At 45.1% G+C, this 24018-nt stretch overlaps 2 protein-coding genes and 2 long non-coding RNA genes across 4 annotated transcripts; 3 read left to right on the forward strand and 1 right to left on the reverse strand.

The window, feature by feature from the left end:
- The first annotated feature begins 242 nt into the window (after positions 1 to 242).
- LOC135401760 (uncharacterized) lies at positions 243 to 1247 on the forward strand. Its single transcript, XR_010424902.1, has 5 exons — positions 243 to 313; positions 395 to 469; positions 788 to 847; positions 911 to 976; positions 1199 to 1247. It is a non-coding gene; the product is annotated as an uncharacterized LOC135401760 (long non-coding RNA).
- Positions 1248 to 2008: 761 nt separating this feature from the next.
- On the forward strand, positions 2009 to 6953 carry LOC135378016 (uncharacterized). Its single transcript, XM_064610833.1, has 6 exons — positions 2009 to 2149; positions 2810 to 2983; positions 3306 to 3492; positions 5412 to 5654; positions 5979 to 6128; positions 6871 to 6953. The coding sequence occupies exons 1-6, from the start codon at positions 2063 to 2065 to the stop codon at positions 6951 to 6953; spliced, it is 924 nt and encodes a 307-aa protein (XP_064466903.1). The 5' UTR covers positions 2009 to 2062.
- Positions 6954 to 11137: 4184 nt separating this feature from the next.
- Positions 11138 to 11741, reverse strand: LOC135401765 (uncharacterized). Its single transcript, XR_010424906.1, has 3 exons — positions 11695 to 11741; positions 11398 to 11604; positions 11138 to 11294 (listed from the first exon to the last, which is right to left on the reverse strand). It is a non-coding gene; the product is annotated as an uncharacterized LOC135401765 (long non-coding RNA).
- Positions 11742 to 15321: 3580 nt separating this feature from the next.
- On the forward strand, positions 15322 to 16038 carry LOC135378022 (uncharacterized). Its single transcript, XM_064610847.1, has one exon. The coding sequence runs from the start codon at positions 15322 to 15324 to the stop codon at positions 16036 to 16038; it is 717 nt and encodes a 238-aa protein (XP_064466917.1).
- Positions 16039 to 24018: the final 7980 nt, after the last annotated feature.

Raw genomic sequence — 24018 nt, forward strand, 5'->3', positions numbered from 1 at the left:
CATGGAAAATGTAGCACATAAGCTCTTATTTGTCAGATGAAGAATTAGGTAAAGACCCTTGTCGTCTTTTTGTTCATGGTTCTCAATACTCATGCTGATCGTCACATGGAAGTCGAAGACTCTCAAGCTGACTGGCCGGAAGTGGTCACATCTCGTGAGCCTCATCAGGTACGCATAAAATGCACTGAATTGATGTGACAAAACAAGCAATGCTTGTAATAAAGTGTGTTCTCTGTATGTCTAGACTACTACCACTAGCCAAGCTGCCTCATTAGTGGAACTTTCCCACCTGGACCTTCCTGTTGGACATGAGGTATGCAGCACATATCCTTTCACATTGTGCACTTGAATACGTAACATTTGTGATGATGGCACGTTTGCCTTCTGCCCACAGGAAACTGCAGGCGATGCAAGTCCTTCTGACCTCGAGATGGACTACTACGATCTGGCAATCCCACTTGAGCACGAGGTCTGTGACAATTTGTGAAACTTTGTGTTTCTGATACATGTGGCTGGCATATGTCTGCACATGGCCCAATATTGCTGGAGTATCTCCCCCTCTCGAGGGAGAAAATAAACTATAGAAGGATATAAGTGCATGACAGTAAGCATGAGGGTGGGAGCTGAAGTCAAGGGGAAAATGACAGGCAGAGCAAGGAAAATGGCTGCAACAAGGACAGGGGTACTCCACACATAAAAAAAATTCTTCCATTTGAGAGTCAGACCAGTTTCACGTGGGTTTCCCCTTTGGTTATTATATCATGTGTTCTTGTTCATTCCATTACAGGAAGTGGTATCTGCCAGCCATGACCTCCCATGCTACTCAGGAGCTGCATCTCCAACTAAGGTAAACGAGCTACAGCAACAGACTCTTTTTCTTCATTGAGCACTAATTTCAACCTCCAAACAGCACTGGCCAACGGCAGCAGTAGAGGTCCCGGCTGATCCCTCTGCACGTATACTTGAGGGAACTGAGGTAATAATACTGAGAGTGATCACAGGCAAAATATGTGACAAACAATTTCAATCACAGCTGACATAAATGGAATAAGCATAAGTATACCACAACTTTATTGTCGTTTCATTTTTACTTCACTGTGTTGACCGCAATTATAGCAGTCGTTTATCACATGCACAGATAGTCTGGAGTGCTTTTCAATGTATACACACTAGACACAAAATTCTGCAACATTTCTAGTACCAAAAGTGCCTCGGATCATGTGGTGCTTGCTGTACAAGACGGAAGGGAACAACAGTAGCTACACAGACAACAGCATCGGACTTCAGATCTGCTGGCTTGGTCAGCACCTGTGAGCGTAAACATATTTTCTATTTCACCAACAAATAACAATGACAATCACCACTGTAAGCTTCACTGTACGATCTTTTGTGCAGCCACCCAATGCAACATGGAGCTGGAGCGGTTGGTAGCTCTAAGGTCGACCGCTGTGCAAACGGATGACGCCACTCCTGCCATGGCAGCCCCTCTGACATCATTACCAGTGCGTCCCCGTCCACAAGAGCTTCCACCATGCCCAGAGTCTCCGATCCTGCATTCTTCAGCAGCTGAGGCAGGTGGCAGTGAAGATGAGGTCGATGAAGGAGATCGGACATATTACCCTTCAATGGATGGGAGCACCTTAGAGTACGTTGTGAGCAGCAGATTATGCTGTCCCTCTCTGACGTTTAATTTTTGCATAACAGTGAATGTCACTATCCATTTCCTGCAATGTTATGACCATGCTATTTCCTGTGTGACGGATGTGCAATGTTACCTCATTCCAGGGAGACACAAAGCGAGACAAAGCTCTACGAGGAGCCAAAATACATTGTTTTCGAGAGCTGCCTCACCGAGCTGTTCAAGACATGCCGGGAGTGGTTCCAGCCCTGCAGATGCTCCTTTACGACCAGTGGAACATTGGTGACAGTGCTGGCGGAGTGTCACCAGGGTCACACCTTTCAGTGGACGGGCCAGCCACACATAGGAAAAAAGGCAGCAGGGAATGCCTTGCTTTCTGCTGCACTTCTGTATAGCGGCTCGAGCCCCACCTGCACTTTACGCATGCTGAGGCAAATGCGTGTCCAGGTGCTCACAGACCGCCAGTATTACCGGTATCAGGGTGCATACCTATTCCCTACGGTCAATAAGGTATGAATAGTTGGCATAAAAAGCATGCAAGCATTTTTGTTGTTCATCATACGAGGGTGACACAGATGAAAATGATGAAAGTGAACTTCCAAAAATGACAGTCGTCACGAGTCTTGGTAACGATGTAGCCTTATCTTCAAAAAGCGATCGCTATATAGGTGGTTGGAACAATATGCCACAGATCTGCAATCATTTCGAGATGGCTTTTTCTTTTGACTCACCTTCAAATAAACCAAACATCCAACGCAAATACACGTCACTAAATAACACAGGAGTAAAAACTAATTTTGGTGGAAATAGGACTTTGCGGCTCCCACAATAAGCCACCACAGCCGACCATGCTCAAGGTGATGGGAGAAAAAGCTTAGGCACCTGTCACCTGAGTATGTCTAATTTATATACTCCCATATATTTTCACCAGTTATCTTAGGTGTAAGCTGCAGGAGTGGCATTTCTAGTACACGGAGTGCAAAGCGCTGTTAATCCTATTTTGCAGTGACAGTAGTTCATACATTTCTTGTCTTCCAGGAGTGTTTTCAAATTTTAGTTGCCCTGAAATCTGCAGCTGTAATTGAACTAAAATTTTTCCAAAGTAGGGTGTTGCGTGTGGTGGTGCAGGACAGTACCCATTAACGAAAGTGCAATGCATTTCTGCCGCAGGTATACAAACAACAACAGCAGGGGCTCCTCGAGGACCTGGGCACCGACCCCACTTCTCTTGCCTCAGATGGCAGGTGTGACTCGCCTGGCCACAGCGCAAAGTTCCTGACTTACAGGTTCTACTCTGATAGGCTAAACAAAATTATACACTTTGAGCAAGTTCAGGTGAAGGAGGTATGTGCCGTATCATCTTTTTGGCAAAGCACATTGCTTGAATTTTCGAGATAGCATAGCTTTTGAAGATTGAAAGGGCAAGCAGGCTTCATAACACATTATTCATTCTCCAGAAGTATAAAGCCACCAACATATTACCAAGTGACTGGTCAGGATATTTACTGTGCCAAAGTACAATTCAATGCAATGAATTTGATGCCTTCACTAAGTTCCCACGATTATTGTTGGTGTTGGACCCGCACTATTGCTAACAGTTAGAGTAAAAAATTATGGTAGGAATAGACTACTTCTTGTGAAAAGCTGCTGATATCCTTGATTGCAGTCCACGGAAGTGCAGGCTAGCAGCCATATGGAGAAGGAGGGTCTTGTGCGAGGACTGAAGTTTATGGAGGACAACCATGTCCATGTGGCCTCTCTCACGACTGACCGGCACCCGGCCACAAAAAAGTACATGCGCACCGCCAAGCCAGGCATCAAACACTATTTCGACGTGTGGCATGTGTCGAAAGGTAGGGACAATATGAAGAACTCTGTATTACTTGGTCATTATGGTCTTTTATTACTTGGCGTTTATGAATGGGCAAGGCCCTTCTTTTTCTGCTGCGACAAACCTTGACCTTGAGTTCCTTAGCAGGACTCCATAAATACTGCAATTTTCTGCGGCAAAAGCAAAAATAAGTGCTTGTCCAAAATGCCTTATGGTTTTGCAATAATAGCACTGTGCTTGCAAATATCAGTTCATCTGGACAGAGGAAACATACAGCTGGTTCCTTTCCCCTCCTAATACCCAGATGGTGTTCCTGCTGTTTCGGTTGTATGAGCAGGATGAGCACTGGTACACGTCACGCACAGACCCAGCAGTTTAAGTTCATGTTTCATGACTACTAAACAAGTATAAATTACCAAAATTATTTTAAAAAATGAATCCATTGATGCAAAGGTATGACTAGAACAGCTGGAAACTATTCTATAAAGATGACTTCCTACGGTGCCTATGTGCACGAGGTGAAGCATGCTTTAGCAACTACTATCGGGAACGGATTCCAGTAATGTTCAAGAAAACCCAATCAATTCAGGAAGACCGCATCCAGTTCTCTGCTGTGTGAACTAAAATATAAATTTATAATGACTAGAAATGTCATAATGTGCTAAAATTCGGCTCATTTGTCATTACCATACCAAGAATTGAGAAATCACAAAAAATTCCACCACGCTGTACCTCACATTCTGTGGCAGACCCACAATTCCACAAATTTTTATGAAAAAAATGAGGCTTTATAATGGGTAAGGCCCAAAGTTTACTGCTGTTCCGAATTGCTGAGTGCGGCTTGCCTCTGCCCCCCCCCCCCAAACACACACACAGACAGAAAAAAATCACGGTGGCGCCCCTGTGTAATAGCAAACATTATTTAACTGCCTGCATCAGACCCATTTTCACCGGCTTAGTCATTTACAGCCATGCATGAACATTACAATTTTCCTTGTTTGTTGGAAGAAGGGGAGACTGTATGCAATCTCTCCAACCCTACTACATTTTTTACCATCATTTTAAACATCTTTTAATGTTTTTTTTTTAGTTTAACTAAACATATTTGTAACGTCTGTAAAGTGGGCTTCGACCCCTGCACACAATCGTTCGGGGAAGCCCACTTTACGAAGCTGTTTGGAGCTCATCAGGTCATTATACTTTGTGTGCAACAGCCAAGCTGTAATCGTTTTGCCTTTTCCTTTTCATTTTTCTTTTTTCTCTAAATTTTAGTGCATGGTGCTTGGTAGACAGCCATGATGCACAAATTGAAACTTCTCAGTCCTCATGAAATGCATAACCAGTTCCTTAATAAGAACTGGTCCTCTCTCATCCTGCCCTCTCAGAAGTAGCACAATCTAGGCAACAGCTGTAAATTTTCTCTGTACATGGCTACCAAACCATAAGAAATGCCTGAGCAGGCACACATTCTTGCAGTTGCTACCGAAAACGGCACAATTTGCGAACCCGTGCCGCACAATGTAAGACTAGCTGCAGCAGAAAACCACGAGCCTCATTAACGGGTCATGTCAGGCCGCTGCTGAATTGCTTGCTAATCTCAACATGACAAGCACTTGCTATCATACTAATTGTGACATGGTGGTATGAAATGGTCTTAAGCAGACCTTTGTGTGTCCCCCTTCCCAAATGCAGCATCAAATGCAGGTCCCTTCTTTATGGGGGATTGCATATTCACATTTCAGTACTTGAGCTACACCAGTGGCTCCTAAACAGGGCAGCTGTCCCGCACATATTACGCCCAATCCAAACTGAAAAGCAATTAATCCGCAAGCCTGACCTGAGCATTTCAATGAGACACCCTTTCTCAGTGAGGTGCTCTCTTTGCTGGTGCAGTGTAAATTTCTACATATTTCTGCATTTTGCACTCATGTCTTACTACAGGCATAAAGAAGAAGCTCTCAGCCTCCAGCAACACTGTAGCCACAAGGGACCTCAAACAGTGGATACCAGCTACCGTCAACCATATATATTGGTGCGCTGCTGTGAGTGGTGGTGACGGTGACTTGCTGGCTGCCGTGTGGAAGAGCTCCGTAAATCACGTGGCTAACATCCATGAGGGTCACGACCCCAGCTACCCACGTTGTCTGCACAAGCCCAACCAGGAGTCAGCCTGGCTTCAGCCTGGTACTGTACACATTATAAGACTTGTCATTCGTGGTTCCCTGTCAATAGAATTATTTCCATTCTTTTTTTTTTCTCGGAGGGGGAGGAATTGGCATATGACACAAGCTGCTACAATAAAGGATGAAACTTACACCCTCATTAACTCAAACCTCCCCAGTATCCACTGTTTGCTTGGGTACAGCTGTAATTTGAGTTATTGAATGAATTTTACAACAGAGTAAATATACACCATGAAAATCATGGTGTATACAGAAAAGGAGTGAAACATTGAGTCCAAGTAGTAAATTTGTGTCTCTAACCCTCGTGGACTTGTGCTTCTTGTAGGATCTATAGCACATGCAAAGTTCAAGGCCATTGTTACTGCTCCCCTCCTGCTGAAAGATATACCCCAACTGTCCCCTGCCATGCAGACATATGGCTTTGAAAGTTTCCATAGCGTGCTCAACAACTTCGCAATGCAATGCTCATTGCAAGGCAATGCTCATTGCAAAAACAAGCTTATGACTAGCAACATAGATGTAATTTTTCCCTGCTGCCATAGTGGCTGCAGGGAAAAATTACATCTTATGTTGCTAGTCATTTTGGGGATACACAAAAGTTTCTCAGTGTTGATCAAAGTACAGTAGACTTGAGTTAATTCAAACAAAATCCAAATTTTTGTTTGGCCTAGTATGTCTTTAATACATTCCGTATCCGCTTCATTCGAACCGTGCCTTCGGTTAATTTGCAGTTTGTGGCCTCTAAGGCAGGTGACACCGAAGACCACTGCTCTGCCGAATCGAAGTCGAATAGCGATATTCGGAAATTCGAATAATTTTCGAATATTTCTGCAGTTGTTCTGTCTGTAAAGTAGGCTTCACGTAATGCACGTGACTTGCGGGAAGCCAACCTTACAGGCGCACTTTTGATGCACTGATTAAGCAAAAGTGGTGATAATTTTACGCTTGCATAATTGTTTTGTTCAGCAACAACAACAACAACAACAACAAAAAAGAAATCTGTTTACCAGTGCAAAAGTCATATATAAAAAAGTGTCAAGAGATGCAGTAAATTCATAAACAGAGGCCACTGTTCACAATTACATTCAAAGTTCCTACGGCGGACAGAGGCTTCACGATACGCAAAACAAATGAGAGAAGCAGGGAAGCAGTTCATTGGTTATTATCATATTTTGCACCTAAGTGCTTATAGATGCACTTTGTGTGATTTGTATCAGTGACTGGCAGCACAAAGGATGGCACGAATATACCGCGTGTCCGACGAAAATCTCTGCAGCCCATTGTACAGATAAATCGATAAACGGAAAACTGAGGTGCTGTTAGTTGTACTTGACTCAGAAACAGGTTCTACACCACGAGTAGAACCTGTTTCTAACTCAAGTACCACAGTGGTCGCCTCTGTTTTTCGTTTATCGATCTATGTGTACAATGAGCTGCAGAGATTTTCGTCGGACATGCGGTATAATATCTTGGTGGATTTCTGATAATTCAAACTTCTGATAATTCAGGCAAAAAAGTGCTGGTCCCCTCAAGTTTGAATTAACGACAGTCCACTGTAGTTCTCTTCATGTGCCTATCCAATATAAAAATATATTGTTAACTGTGAATAACACTTTCTGCGTCAGAACATCCCTCGGCATTCTCCACTTCAATGAAAATTCCTGCCGCAAACAAGCACAGGCTTTGACTGCTGAAGAGCGTTGGAAACTGAAGGTGCCAAAAGGCAGGGGAGGGCACATCATTGCATGCCCAGTGAAGGAGGATGCAACATTCAGTGAGTATGCGATGCCCAAGGCACTAGCACCTCGCTGGTGTGTTCTGTATAACAGCAACTCACTTGTGAACATGTGGAATTTTGTGCTTATTCGCAGGTTATGTTGACATCCTCCTCGACGAGACACTTCTAAGATGCTCTTCCCTACCTTCATTTAAAGCAGCACTTGAGGAAGCAACCCCACTTGCCACCCCACCAATGAACTCTGACACCTACCCACGACAACGCCGGGAGGACATCATTGAGGCCCGCAAGAGCAGATTCTTGCAGCATCCCCAGTGATGGCTTGGCCAACACATATGAGCTGGCACTGGCAGCACCTCATGACATGACTACGACTGTTTTTTGTTTTTTTCTTTACTTCACTGTTAGATGCTGCGAAGCAACTATGGTCATTAGCGGCAGATAGATGGGGACAGGTGGACAGCCAGCAGCAGAAGGGAAGGGAGTAGGGAAATAGAGGGAAGGATAAAATGTATCATAATTTGATGAAGTTATTGCTAGATGCCGGGTTCATCGGCATTACAGGAGTACAGAGGGCCATCCAAAAAAAATTCACATTAAGACATCTGATGAAAGTGTGTGTGCCACTATACCGAAAAGTGCAAAAGGTTTTGATGTGTGCAATTTGTTTCCCAGAAAAAAAACTCACATAAACATAGCTCCGGGCGTTCATCCTTAACTCGCCACTCCAGCTATAACGAGGATGAGGAGGTATGATGGCACGTCACCGATGACGGTATAAGGAGAACTCGTTGTGGTTCGCCAGTGGGGGTCAGCGCCTTGTCCCTTTGCCGCCGTAAACCTGTTTTGCCAATTCTCCCGGAGAATTGGGGATATAAGGAGCGGCCGAAGCATTACAGAGCAAGGAGAAAGGCTTTATCAGAACCCCGAACAGCCGAGTAGCAGACAACATTTCTCTAGGCCAATCAGCGAGCCTTCTCCCTATAGCGTCAGTGCGAGGTTCCAGGCAGATCACAGTCTGGTACTGTTCTTCACCACCGTTGCGTATGGTCGCTTTTTGCGGCGTATTTTAAATTCAGTTTCTGCGATAATTATGAATCTGTGGTGTAAATTACTTCGCATGGTGCATCTTACTGGCCTACTTAACAGTTTTATAGGAAGAAAACTGGGTGTTAAAATGACTTCTGTGCTACTTTAATGGATGGTTCAATAGGCATGCAAACATACATAGGAATTCCTCAATATATGTGCTCAAAATGCACTTTAGAATCACAAGTCACTGTGCTGAGTCTGCAGAAAATGCTTTCTGCAGAGTCAATCCATTATCAAATTTTAATCGTTCACTCAAAATTTTACCAAGGTCTCTTAGGAGCACAAAAACTGGAAAAACTAATCTCCTGATGCCCTAATAACATACTGATGAAAGTAATTGGTGAAAAGTAATGTAGTTACTCAGTATGTACAAGCCTGGCACGTAATAATTTTGCACACTCATTACGTTTCATTGTAGCATTTTTGTGAAATCTGCCACATATGATGTCGCAATAGTGGTGACAAAGATGATGGGCTTCACTTTTGTTGTTACATGCGAGAAGGCAGCTGTACTTTGTAATCACTAATACTTCATTTTGTATAAAATTCTTGTGGATATTTGGACATGGTCTGATGCACCTGTGTTCATTTTGTGCATTTCCTGTAATGTGCTATTACAATACACCATGGCCATGGAGTTAGGTGTTATGTGACACGAAGTTTGTGGCACAAACCATACCTGGCCCTTTTCTTCTCACCATCATAAAATGAAAAATTACGTTTGCCTTGCTTTGTTGTACTTGTTACCTGCCTGAACAAATAGGTGATAAGCCAGTTGAGAGGTTTTGCATGTTTGAATGTATGAAGTCTGCTTTATGTATCATTTTCATATCAGTCGGGCATACACGTGGGCAAAGGTAGATAATGAAGGAACAAGCTGGCGTAATAGGCAAGCAGTACACCACAATTTACCTTGTATGTCAATCCACATCTTGCGTGAATGAGCATGACATGGAGCTGTGGGCATAGAAGTGCTTCTTCAGGCTGGAGAAGGCCTACTTATTAACGAGCAAGTCCTTGATGCTCTGCATAAGCGTTCTAACGTGAAATAGTACTGTATCACTGCACCCAGTCACACCTACACACAGTTGCTCTCTGCATTTCATTCAAAGGAACCTTTTATTTTTGTCACTGTTGTCCCATAACTGCAGTCTGGCAAAGCACTGCAATCAGCCACATCTGTAATCAGTTGCGTGCCCATGGAAGATGCACCAACAACGTGGATTGAAACATCTGGTTGTTGTAGAGTCTTCATGTTGTACTTTTATGATGCTCACTGCCTCGCCAGAGATTGAGTAGATTGGGGACACATGCCTTGGCCACACATCCAAGAGCAGTGTTGAGGATATGAATCTGCACATATGACTGAAGTCCTAATTTTAAAATTGCGGCTTCCGAGTTCATTTAGCAAATGAAAGCTCTCAACGTGGTCTCGCTGACTACTGCTCTCCTGCTATTGGGTTCCATCAATTTCTAACTATTTTGTGGCTTTACATCGCATGACAATCATGATCATGAGCTTCACGACAGTGGTCAACCAGTGGATAATTTCGCCCTCGTGCCAGTTTCTAACATGCGAACAGACCTTCGCAGACTGCGTTCTGTAAAATTATAATAATTTGGGTTTCACACCACGGGACAACTATGACTATCAGTGACGCCATAGCACGTCTGTGAATTAATTTTGCCCACCTGAGGTTTCCTTTATTATAGCGTGTGTGTGTATGCACACTGGAAACAGCATTTAGCATCCCTCCTGGACACGTCATGTGTAAAGGACCCCTACCAGCCACCGAATTGCTAGCCTGCTCGACAAGGTTCAAACCTCGGGCGGGATGGCATTCTGTTATCAACATTCCGCGCCTAAGCCATCCTACCCTCCTGGTAGCTAAAATAATAATAATTCGGGGTTTACGCCGCGAGACAACTATGATCATGAGCGACGCCACAGTGGTCAGTCTGTGGATTAATTTTGCCCACCTCAGGGTTCTTTAACGCACGTGAAATCTCACACACGGCTTAATGTCCCTTCCAGCGTAAGCAATCCGTACTCTCCACCGAATCGCTAGTACCTAAAATAATTGTCATTACAATTTTAAATCCAGCCCCGATTTCATTTTGCTCTACCATCATTCCTGTTCAGATTTGAGTCCAATTTGTACCAGTCCAATCCCCAACACTGTTTTACGAGCACACTGCAAACAGTTCTTGCCATGACTGCAGCACACTTGTAGCAGTCCATCATCCGGTGTCATCACGTGGTGGTCTTGTTCCAGTTTTAGTGCCTGGTTGGGAGCATACTGTCAGGAATTAGTAGCTTGACACCGGCTAATCTTTTGTGCAATGCAGCACTTCCTGTAAAACCCTTTATTTCCGCGCGCCATTAATTTTTGCTAATTTCGCAAATTGAAGAACTTCGCGAAAATTTTAATGTACACAGGATACACAGTGAAAAATACGAAATTCGCGAAATTCAGCGGTCGTGAAACTACCCCAATGGCCCATTCGCGAAAAATAAGGAGCGCGAAATTTAAGGGTTTTACAGTACGACACGTTACAAACATCAACAATGCCTTTGATAGCTGCTATTACTGCCCTGTACCCAGCAGGGTACACTGGCTAGGCAAGAAACTGTACCGACATACGCACCTTGCTTAGTACCTTGCATATCTGAAGCCTGTCCTTGACTCTGATGGAAAGGCTTCGCGAATGGTGTTCACAGCACAAGCTGGAATCACCATGCGCTTGTTTTTTCCAAGCTTGTGCCACACCCACCTCGCGAACTGGCGGTATGCTGTGTATCGGTATCTCCTGCAATAATACACAGAATGAGAAAAGAAATGTAATGCCACTTTGGTATTGGACACATCATAACCAGAAACAAACGTAGTCGTAAAGTTGGAATCATGCTTACTTGTGAATATGTGCGCTCATCGGTTCCCGCTGGCCCCGAAGTTCAAAGTACGCCACCTTAAGGACGGTTTGGTTGAGGCATAACAATTTGAAATCTTCGTGCTCCGTGATACACGAGAAGCTCAGTGGTTCAGCGGTGCCCTGGAGCTCCTTACAGCAGAGGCACTCTTCTTCAGTGGGCATGGCGACGCATGACCCACAACGGCACCTGTAACCGAGAGGTGCTTAGAGAATCCGTCGCGGTACGAATCATCCGTTTCTTGCGCTATATGATAATGAATTGCCAGCCATTATTTACCAATCTGTGGAATTCAGGCGGCTGCTGCTCCCGCACGCTGCCGCGTCAACATGTTCGTCCCGTTTAGCTCGCGGAGCCGGCGACGTTTCGAAGGCGAGGCTTCCAAATTCCGCCGCCCGTAACAAAATTTGCCTTTCCTTCGAAGATAGGTTGTCGAGAAGATCGCTCCCTTCGGTAGCCATTTTGTCAGAGTAACAAACACAACAAACACGAATGGGTGCGAGAGTAATTTTCCCTGCGTTGGGTTCGCTGTGACGAGAGTGCAGTCAAGTACGTCTCGACGTCACACCATGGAAGCCTGCATCGAAGAACACTTGCAGCAGGCTAGAGATCTGCCGAGTTGAGGGGGAAAACCGGAACCAATTTTCAGGGCCGTGGTTTTAATTGCTTTCTTCACCGTTGACTCGTGACACCTCGCGTGGTTCATGGGGACTGTATGTACTTCAATAATAACAAAAGACCCAAGGTAAGGCGTGGTGACCGGTCAGGGACCCTTTAACTTGCAGTTAGTCCAGTGCAACTCCAGTCTCACGCCATTTCAAACAACCAGAACATTCAATCAACGAAGCCTCAGTTTTTATTCTCCAGTCGAACTTTACCTCCGACCGCTCCCGGGAACAACGGGAATCTTACCTAATTTACAAATTCCGATCGGCCATTAACGAGGACCCTGGCATGCTGTCAACAATAAGAAGTCTAACAACCTAGATAAGACCCTGTTGCCTTTTCTCGTTTCAGCCAGATCAAAATCCCCACTGACCCACAAGGACGATGACCCCACTCCTGGACCTGACACGAAAACGCTCTGGAATTGACAACCGCCAGGTGGCGGGAATTTCCCCCAACCGAGCACGTCATTCTCAAGCCCCTTATCAGCCTCGTGGCCACATTTAGCTCTTTTGTCCCGAAGAAGGCGGAGCTTCCGCCGTAACGTAGACATCCTCCCTAACTTTTATGATTTTTAAGTTTTAATAAACCCCTTTTTTGTTACTTCCCCTACTTTCGTCTTCTGTCTCCCATTTATTTCAACTATATATATATATATATATATATGTTTATAAGTCCAAAACGTCGCCACACCAGCATTGGACAGCTGTTTCGGCCTTAATGGGCCTTCATCAGCAATGCGTAGGTGGGCGACGTTTGAGCGAGTGGCGTCGTAAGGTCACGTGGAACGTGATGTCCTCCCGTCAGGGTGAGAAACTCACCTCTGAAAGCCCAGTGCGAAGGCAGTAAAGTATTAAGTGAAAAAAAATAGCATATGCTCTTTGGCTGCACGTTGAACATATGTTTATAAGTCCCAAACGTCGCCACACCAGCATTGGACAGCTGTTTCGGCCTTATTGGGCCTTCATCAGCAATGCGTAGGTGGGCGACGTTTGAGCGAGTGGCGTCGTAAGGTCACGTGGAACGTGATGTCCTCCCGTCAGGGTGAGAAACTCACCTCTGAAAGCCCAGTGCGAAGCCAGTAAAGTATTAAGTGAAAAAAAAATAGCATATGCTCTTTGGCTGTAGGTTGAACATATGTTTATAAGTCGCAAACGTCGCCACACCAGCATTGGACAGCTGTTTCGGCCTTATTGGGCCTTCATTAGCAATGCGTAGGTGGGCGACGTTTGAGCGAGTGGCGTCGTAAGGTCACGTGGAACGTGATGTCCTCCCGTCAGGGTGAGAAACTCACCTCTGAAAGCCCAGTGCGAAGCCAGTAAAGTATTAAGTGAAAAAAAAAATAGCATATGCTATTTGGCTGCACGTTGAACATATGTTTATAAGTCCCAAACGTCGCCACACCAGCATTGGACAGCTGTTTCGGCCTTATTGGGCCTTCATCAGCAATGCGTAGGTATGTATGTATATATATGTATGTATGTATATACGTATGTATGCGTAGGTATGTAGGTATAAACATATGTTCAACGTGCAGCCAAAGAGCATATGCTATTTTTTTTTCACTTAATACTTTACTGGCTTCGCACTGGGCTTTCAGAGGTGAGTTTCTCACCCTGACGGGAGGTCATCACGTTCCACGTGACCTTACGACGCCACTCGCTCAAACGTCGCCCACCTACGCATTGCTGATGAAGGCCCAATAGGGCCGAAACAGCTGTCCAATGCTGGTGTGGCGACGTTTGGGACTTATAAACATATGTTCAACGTGCAGCCAAAGAGCATATGCTATTTTTTTTTTTCACTTAATACTTTACTGGCTTCGCACTGGGCTTTCAGAGGTGAGTTTCTCACCCTGACGGGAGGACATCACGTTCCACGTGACCTTACGACGCCACTCTCTCAAACGTCGCCCACCTACGCATTGCTGATGAAGGCCCAATAAGGCCGAAACAGCTGTCCAATGCTGGTGTGGCGACGTTTGGGACTTATAAACATATGTTCAACGTGCAGCCAAAGAGCATATGCTATTTGTTTTCACTTAATACTTTACTGGCTTCGCACTGGGCTTTCAGAGGTGAGTTTCTCACCCTGACGGGAGGACATCACGTTCCACGTGACCTTACGACGCCACTCACTCAAACGTCGCCCACCTACGCATTGCTGATGAAGGCCCAATAAGGCCGAAGCAGCTGTCCAATGCTGGTGTGGCGACGTTTGGGACTTATAAACATATGTTCAACGTGCAGCCAAAGAGCATATGCTATTTGTTTTCACTTAATACTTTACTGGCTTCGCACTGGGCTTTCAGAGGTGAGTTTCTCACCCTGACGGGAGGACATCACGTTCCACGTGACCATACGATGTCACTCACTCAAACGTCGCCCACCTACGCATTGCTGATGAAGGCCCAATAAGGCCGAAACAGCTGTCCAATGCTGGTGTGGCGACGTTTGGGACTTATAAACATATGTTCAACGTGCAGCCAAAGAGCATATGCTATTTTCTTTTTTCACTATATATATATATATACAGTCGACCCGCGTTTATCCGGACGGCCTCGTTTCCTGTGAAAATGTCCGGATAGCGGGGGAACTGGATAAGTGAAACACGAAAATCCAGAGTGATCCTAAAATGACATATTTATTGACCATTACAGAGAAAAATATCCATTGTCATCTGTTTCATTCTAATACACGCATCCAGTTCCTGCAAACCTTTGCTAATGGCATTAAGTTGCGAAATACTGTTTTGCTGCTCGGAAAATACTACAGCTGTTCTCAGTGCCGCCCGCGCATTTTGTACCGTAACAGCTGGTGCATCCCCCCTTTCATCATCAGATTCTTCTTGAACACTATCGGAAGCGACGACACTGACGATGTCGTCATCTATGATTGCAGCGCAGGGGTCCTCGTTGCGGACCTTCTCAGTCTGAATGACCAGACTGCTCAATGGATTACTTTTGTGTAACGTGCAAACTCGGAAAGGGAGAAAATTCTTGCTAGCAACACCTTCTTTGTGTCAGTAAAAAGGAGGCCACGACCAGGGTCCTCGACCTCGCTTGACTACGTGTGGACCAAGTGTCCTTTCTGGACAATGACCGGATAACTGAAGCCGATTGTTGGATATGTGGACAAGGTGCTGCGCGTCGATATCGTCGGGCCGCTTCCTCCTTCGAACAACCATCGTTACCTTTTGACATGCATCGACAGGTACACGCGCTGGCCTGAGGCAGCCCCGATGCAGGACGTTACCGCCGACACCGTCGCCCGCACTTTTGTCTCAACATGGATCGCCCGCTTTGGTACCCCTTCCCAAATCATAACCGACAGGGGAAAACAGTTCGAATCTCGCCTTTTCACGGCCTTGACGAAGCTCCTGGGTACCAACCGCTGCCGTACGACCGCGTATCACCCGGCAGCTAACGGGCTCGTAGAACGTTTTCATCGGCACCTCAAAGCAGCCATCATGGCGCGAGAAGACCCATCCCGGTGGCACGACTCCCTTCCCCTCGTCCTTCTCGGGATCCGGTCCGCTTGGAAAGAAGATCTCGGGTGCGCGGCTGCTGAGCTCGTTTACGGTACGACTCTTCGCCTTCCGGCCCAGTTTTTCGACAGCCCCTCGCAGGTTCCCGTCGACCCTTCGGTGTACTTGTCCCGCCTCCGTGAGCAGTTCTCAAGGATGCGTCCGACTCCAACACGTGCTCAGCAACCCGGAACAACTTTCGTGTCCCCGCACCTCCGCTCCGCTTCGAAAGCTTTCGTTCGCACGGATGCGGTCCGCAAGTCTCTCCAACCTCCATATTCGGGCCCTTACACCGTCCTGAAGCACGGGCCCAAGCACTTCACCATCGACTTCAACGGGAGACCAGACACCGTATCGATCGAGCGGCTCAAACCTGCTTTTACCGAAGCCGACGTCTCGGCCTCCACTTTCACATTTGAAGACTACGAGTGACTCCGTCCCTTCTAAGGGGGGGAAGCCTTTGTGGCGAGAAAGAGGAAGTGAGCTCAAGGCTCGCGGCCGAATTAAAATCACGATCAGCTCCGTAGCTGATCTCGTCGCATCTAGACGTCTTTGTTCTGTCCTCCATAGATATTAGTCACTTCTGTTCCCTGGAATTCTCGTCCGAGTCCGGAAGCTGAAGTCCGGATAAACGAGGGCAAAATACATGGGGAGAAATCGGTCCCCATGCTTTTTTGTCCGGATAGCGCAGGATCCGGATAAACTAAGTCCGGATAAACGCGGGTCGACTGTATATAATTCAAAGGGTTAGGAGGGCGGTTGACCACGTGAATGACATAAGCAAGAAAAATCAGAAGACGACAAAGAGCTTACAGGAAAACACGAAGGGGAGTTTATTAACACATATAGGGATAGGGATCGATGTTTCGGCAGTCACCGCTGCCTTCGACGAGACTGGGGTTTGGTGACAAGAACATGCTTTATATATGGGAGAGGGCTATGTACAAGGGAAAGAGTGCAGCGCATGCCCTTTTGTCATGAGTAACATAGGTTGGGAAATAACATGTGAAAGGTGAATGACAGGAACTGTGCAGCAGGATCTTTACCCGTGAGCCTAGAGAGAGACAAAAGAGCGTAGGTATTGTGGAAGGAGTAAGAAAGTAGGTGACAAATAGCTGAAAGGATTCCTGGGTCTTCGTTAATCTGACATTGGAATTTATGAATAAGATAAGATTCTGGCTGTTCTCTGAGCCGCTGGGAAGGAAAGCCTGACTCTAGGATGAACATAGATATATTGGTGATTGAGTGTCCTGGTTTACTGAAATGGCGTGACACTGGCATATTGGGTTTTTTCGCAACGTCAGATTTGTGGTTATTGAATCGCGTTCTGAATGACGTAGCTGTCTGTCCGATATATTGGGCGCTGCATGCATTGCATTGAAGAAGATAGACAACATTGGAAGAATTACAGTTAAAATCGCCATTAATCTTGACCCGATAATTAGAATTTGTACTTTCTGCAGATTTAGCGGCTTGCATTGATTCACAAATTTGGCATCTACTTGCATTACAAGGGTGACAACCAATGTTATTTTCTGAAAGTTTGTTAATTTTGGCATTGACTAGTATGTCTTGGATGTTCCGCGCTCGGCGATAACTTACGCACGGTGGCTGTGAGAATATTTCCTTCATCCGATCAGACTGTGAAAGAATGGTGTAGTGACGGTTGAGTATCCTGCTAACGCTAGGAACGCTGCAATTGAATGTGACAAAGAGATTTACTGCAGAATTTCCGTTGGCTCGAGGAGATCCTTGGAGCATTTGTTGGCGATCTGTGGATCTTGCTCTGGCTATAGCGTCTTTCACAAGTTCGTCCGGGTATTCACGATCAATGAAGGTTTGTTCTAGCCGATGGAGATGGTTGTCTAGTTCGGCACCGTTAGTGCATATTCTGAGCTAGCGCAATGCCTGACTATAAGGTATGGCTAACTTAGTATGCCTTGGATGGCAACTGCGGAACGATAAGTACTGCTGAGCATCTGTAGGCTTCCGGTATAAGTTGGTTGAGATACCGCCGTTTTCTAACTTGACTTCCACATCCAAGAACGTAACAGTAGAGGCGGAGTCGTGGGAGGTAAATTGAATGTTAGGGTGAATTTGGTTGAACCGGTTGATGAACGTGAGAAGGTCGCTTTCAGGATGAGGCCATATGATAAAAATATCTAAAAATCTGTTGTACACAAGTGGTTCCAATACGGAACTTTCGAGAAATGTTTCCTCCAGGGATGCCATGAAGATACTTGCATAGTTGGGGGCCATTCTTGTACCCATAGCTTTCCCGTTAACTTGCAGATAATGCTTGTTATCGAATTCAATGTTATTGGAGGTCAAAATAAGTGTTAGCAGTTCGGCGAGGACAGTCGGATCATACGGCTGGTCAGGTTGATTTTTGTATCGGCTGAAACGGCCGCTGCTATACCAACTGAGTGGGGAATATTAGTGTAAAGGGACGTGACATCTAACGTTGCCAAGAAATACCTTGAGGGAACGGTTACTTACGATACAGTTTGAAGGAAATGGTTGGTATCTTTGACGTGGGAAGGTCATTTAGGGGGGATAGATTTAAGAATGTGATCGACAGAGGCCGATATATTTTCTGTAGCTGTACCGTTACTGGACACAATTGGTCTTCCGGGATTGCCTGGTTTATGTATCTTAGGGAGCATGTAAAATCGGCCTGGTTTAGGGTCTTTAAGAAGTAAGTATTCGTAGAGCGCATCGCCAATTTTCTTAGTGGCCTTTAACCCCCTATCAAAAATACGGTCTTGAGGTTACCTCAGGATCTGAGGTTGAGGTTGAAGTTGCACGCTACACATTCCATTGTGATACTTTGGCTAATTATCATGACAACGACAGGATTCCGCGTGGACTAGAAATCCACAAGACATCAACCTTCCCCCTGAACCATGAGCGCAATGTGCAATGGCTGTCCATTCTTAACAAAGCACCTTTAGACCTAACTAAAATTCTAATTTCTCACTGCAAAGATACTATCCAGTCTCTATCCGAAGACGCCGACGCCATTAACAGCACTACCCCGTGGTCACATTCTCATAGATCAGAGTTAGACAAATTCCACCAAAAGAAAAACATCAACCTGAAGCTCCGAAAGCAAAAGAAATTATTTAGAGACAAAGTAGAGTGCCCTCCAACTCATAATACATCCACAGATTCGACACCCACTAATCCTGAAGCCCGTAGCAATACTTCACAACTACGTCCAGATATCCCGTTGGACAGCAACAGCCAGTTTGCCCCCGACATTCCCCTACTAACCAAATGTAGCGTAGTGAACCTTTCTTTTCGTGATCTTACACCCGCGAAATATCTCTCCTGGAGAAGGGATTATCATTTCGTCCCAACAACAGTAAAATCGATTAATATCACATCTGGATCTTGACAACTTTGCGCGGCGACTTACGCTTCCTTACGGAATACTTCTACGGCAAACCGCAATCAAATCAAACTCCTTTCCGTATAAAATCCAACTTTACTCCCAACCCGAACCGAGATAAAGGTCTTGATATGTATATCAAAGCTGTTCAGAAAGATATTCTCAGTACATATACAAACTCAACCAATCGGAAATTCCGGCACAATCTTACGAAAGCAGAACAGCAAAGCTTGTCCGCGCTGGAAAGCAACGAAAGTATCATCATCAGACAGGCTGACAAAGGAGGTGCCATAGTCGTAATGGATACGCAAGCTTATGTGGCGAAAGGACTCCGTCAACTTAATTGTGCAGACTTTTACAAACTTCTCGAATCCGACCCCACCAATAAAATTGGCGCAGATATATGTAAAACACAAAAACGCCGGGTTAAAGGGCACTAAGAAAATTGGCGATGCGCTCTACGAATACTTACTTCCTAAAGACCCTAACCCAGGCCGATTTTACATGCTCCCTAAGATACATAAACCAGGCAATCCCGGAAGACCAATTGTGTCCAGTAACGGTACAGCTACAGAAAATATATCGTCCTTTGTCGATCACATTCTTAAATCTATTCCCCCTAAATTACCTTCCTACGTCAAAGATACCAACCATTTCCTTCAAACTGTATCACAAGTAACCGTTCCCTCAAGCTGTGTCTTAGCAACGTTAGCTGTCACGTCCCTTTACACTAATATTCCCCACTCAGATGGTATAGCAGCGGCCGTTTCAACCCGTTTTCAACCCGGCCGTTGAAACAACTGACCAGAAATCCTTGACTGGAACGTTAGAACATGTGGAATTAGGGGAAAAGGACCCGTGAATGGCCTGCGTGGGAAGGTCAACTCCGACGGAGTAATGAAACGATTGAAAGACTGGTTTGACCCCGGGGGCGGTAATCCTGGCTGCCCCTCCTTTGCGGGACTACCGCCACAGCCAAAAAATATTCGTCTCTCCCGGAAGAGCCTCGTAAGCGCACAAACAAACATACCGCCTTAGGTGCATTCTGTGGTCGCTAAAGACATGGGGCCCTGACACCATAGAAATCATCAGGATGATTTCTCCTTATGATTTCTATGCCTGACGCTCTTACGTTGAACTTTCGGGTGCGACGACTTTTCTTTTCTTTTTACACAATTAATACACATTGAAAAGACAACATATGAAGAGGGCAGTGTCACTGGAATAGCGAAGTCAGCAGAAACATTACATCATGCGAATTGGAATGATTTACGGGCTCGGCGCCCCCGGGGAAGAGGTGGTACCTCACAGCACAAGCTCCCCGATAATTCTTCGGGGCTCTGACTTTCTTTCTTTTTAATGTAATGGCCTGCTTCCTGGAGATGTGGGTTACAGTTTTGAAGCCAGTGCAAGGAAGCTTCCCAGGCCGCAGGATCGTGGTGAATATTGTTCTTCACTGTACACCGGCAATACCCACTATTCCCACTGTTGTTGTCATGCCAGCATTTCTTCATTTGTAATAAGGTGCTTGGTGTTTGCTGGTGGACTTGCGAATCTTACTGCACTGTATCTGGAGTTTTGTTTCCCGAATTGTGATTGTGCTTCGGGCACAAGTCATGTCATGTCATGCGCGCTTCCAAGGTGTCACACAAGACATTCTGCCATATCTGGAGTATCTTTCCACAAGTGACCCTTTCCACAAGTGAGTGTCATGATTCACTAACCTTCCCTAACACCTTTATTGGAGACATAGAAATAATCAAATCATTATTTCTATTCATATAGGCGATGGAAATTGTTGAGGTGCCATAGGTCTTACTTCTGTCAATATTGCAGGTTTCCCCACAATGACCCCATACTTTTGAGACAGTGGCTTCAAAGTGTATCTGAGCAGTCTTTTCACCTTTCTCAGACTCAAAGGATATGTTTCAAACACTTCGAGCCCTCATGCTTTTACTTTAGCCACAACAAGAAATGGCTGAAGCCAGATGCTATCGCCACTATTTTCTCCTGGAAACGGGACAGTGGCACGGTAGTATATTAATTTCATTTTGTGATGCAGAGAGTTCAATACATACTTTCGGGGTATTGGCAGTGTTTGTAACTGGTCGGGGGTCCATGATGTTTATTCTACACTTGTCCATGAAATATGCAGGGATGACGCTTGAACAAGATCTGGTACATTACAATTTATTTCATATGCAAAAAGTGGTATGGCCTTTGAACAACAAGACAGATGAAAGCAATCTTGGAGCAAGAATGAGATCGTGTACGCACACGATGCCTGTCAAAAAAATAATTACTTACATTTGTTTTCTTACTTACTTACATAATTACATCTTGTCACCTCTGGCAGGAGTAGGCAGTAATAATCAAGATTGGTATTATAGTACAAGTAAGTAACAGTTCCAGAAAAGTACTAATGTCAGAGATATGCAATAGCTATGACTCCTGTGTAACTAACGTGTAAGTTCAAAATCAATACCTTAGTTTCGAGCATTATATAGTGCATGCTCTTTCAGACAAACGTCACATTAGCTGAAACTTATGGTCAACTCAAACACACCATGGTGCTGAGGGATATTCACTCTGTGGTAAAGTGCAGTCCACTAGTCGAATTCCTACTTAGTTCAAACAAGAAGTGCTGGATACTGGCTGTTGCAGTTACTAAGTGATACTGTAGCACACAGTAAAGTACACCTAAGAAATAGGTATTACAAGGAATAAGCAAATACTGAAAACTGTTTAGTTGTACTGCGGTACAAAGCTTTACTATTAAAGCTTGGCTCCACACTCTGGCGATACCTTCTTCTGAAGGTGATGAAGCGCTTTCACCTGTCTGCGAGGCACGGTGCCACATTCATGTCATTCCAGAGCATATGACTGCAGCGTCCACAGCCTGTGAAATTAGGATTTTAAAAAATGTGAACATGAGAGCGCGCAAGCACCAGATTTGAAAACACAGTCTCTACACGCATATACGTGCAGTGAAATTCCTTCAAGTCAAAACGAATTGAGCAGAAGTCTGTTTTGGTTAATCACATTGTTATTAATAATGTAGCATAACTCTACCATAAAGTCCACTACATAGATCAAGGACATGTGTTGGACCACTACAGCTCTGAGCCCGAACATATCACCTCACTGGTGAAAGTGATCATGAAGCGGTTCCTGCTGTTGAGGCTGCACAAACTGTCTCGCAAGATAACAGAGAAATCCCAGAACGCCTACATCATGAGCAACCTGACAAAACAAGTGCTCTTCATGAACCGCAGAGCGAGGTGCGACGTGCGACGGTCGTGGCGGAGGTCACGACAAAACCAATAAACGAGTTCAACCAGTCATGTTCGTTACATGTGCAAATTCTCCTTTGGCCGGTTTCACGTCAGTTCAGGCAGGGAGGTCCCATTGACCTCCTCGGTTTTCATTATTTTTTTTATGTAGAAGCTCATCGTACATGATGATCAGCAGCGATAAAATGAATAATTTCTATGGAATAGTTTTCGTGCAAAAAAGTCGAGAAAATCGGGCCCTGAATTCGAGTGTTTCAGTTTTGCCGTGTTTGCACGCGTCTATCTCCTGAGTTTTAAAAGATATTGTAGTGAAATTTTTTTATGCTTGAGCATGCCTACAGGCCAGGAGTCCGAGTGCAAATTTTGGCGCGCTGGTGCAACGCACTGTGCTACAAAAAATGCCGAACATGCTCTCTCGCGCAGTTTTGTTCCAACTTCGACGCGTGATTTCTCTGGCTGTAGAAGCTCCTCATTACCATATTTGGTATCAGTTCACTCAACTTTTAACGCTCTTTCATCTGATATATATATCCTGCGTATACCTCCTACAGGTATCTGCCGAAACAGGCAATTGTTAACGTATATTTCGAAAAAACAAGGATTTTGAGCGTCCGTTTCTCGAAAAGGCCCATTTTTATTTCATTCATATTCTGCCAGGAGACAGCCAGATGTTAGACCTTACATCTTACGTAAAAAAATTCTGCTTCAAAAAGCGTACACTGGCGATTAGCGCGTTAAAACGCGGCCCTAGTCTGCGTGCGTACGTGTCGGAGCCCGGCTGCCGGTACCCCTGGATGGCGGGCCTCCTGTCGATGTCGTACAGGTCCCGACAAAAGTTTACGGTACACGCGAGCGGTGTATTTTCTCCTCGGTACGACACCCTAGCGGCAAGCGGAAGCTGCCAAAATGAGACCAGTTCACTGCCTCAGAGAGGTGGACGACTGCGCTCTTAGCGACACACAGCAGTAGTTTCGGTATGATTACTCTTGTATGTGCCCATGTGCCTCCAAGGTGAGTGAGGATTTTACTGTTGTGCTCGCCAACAACACTTGATTCAACGATTGATGAGACAGGGAGCTCGCCGCTATCATCGTGATAACAAGGATGAATCATGGTGCCAACACTTTACGGTGTATTGCTTTTATTGGAAAGTCGTGATATGTAGACAAGAGAAAGAAATATATCTTGTAAGCAGTTACTTTATTATGGACGACCCCTGACGAGCTGATAAAAAAATTGAACTCTGACATTGATAATTGATTTGTTGATAAACAAAGGACGTTGAGTCACGAATTGTTGACAAGCACAACAGTTAAATCCAACTCACTTCGTTGAAAAAAAAAAACAAAAAAAAAACAGTAATCATACCGAAACTACCGCTGTGTGTCGCTAAGAGCGCAGTCGTCCACCCCTTTGGGCAGTGAACTGGCCTGATTTCACTAGCTTCCGCATGCCGCTAGGGTGTCGTACCGAGGAGAAAATACACCGCTCGCGTGTTCCGTATACTTTTGTCGGGACCTGTACAAGAAAGGGAGAACTTTGTGTAATCAGAAGTGGTAGTTTACGTCGATATATTTACGAGACTGCGAAAAAGCAGTGTATTTTGCAATGACAGCGACAAATGATTTCACTCACTTTCTATGAAAACGTCACTCTTCTGCATTCACTGTCCACGGTACTAGCTATGAGTGTTTCTCGGCCTCGACTTTCCGATGTCTTGCTTTG

The sequence above is a fragment of the Ornithodoros turicata genome, chromosome 1 (genome assembly GCF_037126465.1).
Source record: "Ornithodoros turicata isolate Travis chromosome 1, ASM3712646v1, whole genome shotgun sequence".
Classification (NCBI taxonomy): Eukaryota; Metazoa; Arthropoda; class Arachnida; order Ixodida; family Argasidae; genus Ornithodoros; species Ornithodoros turicata.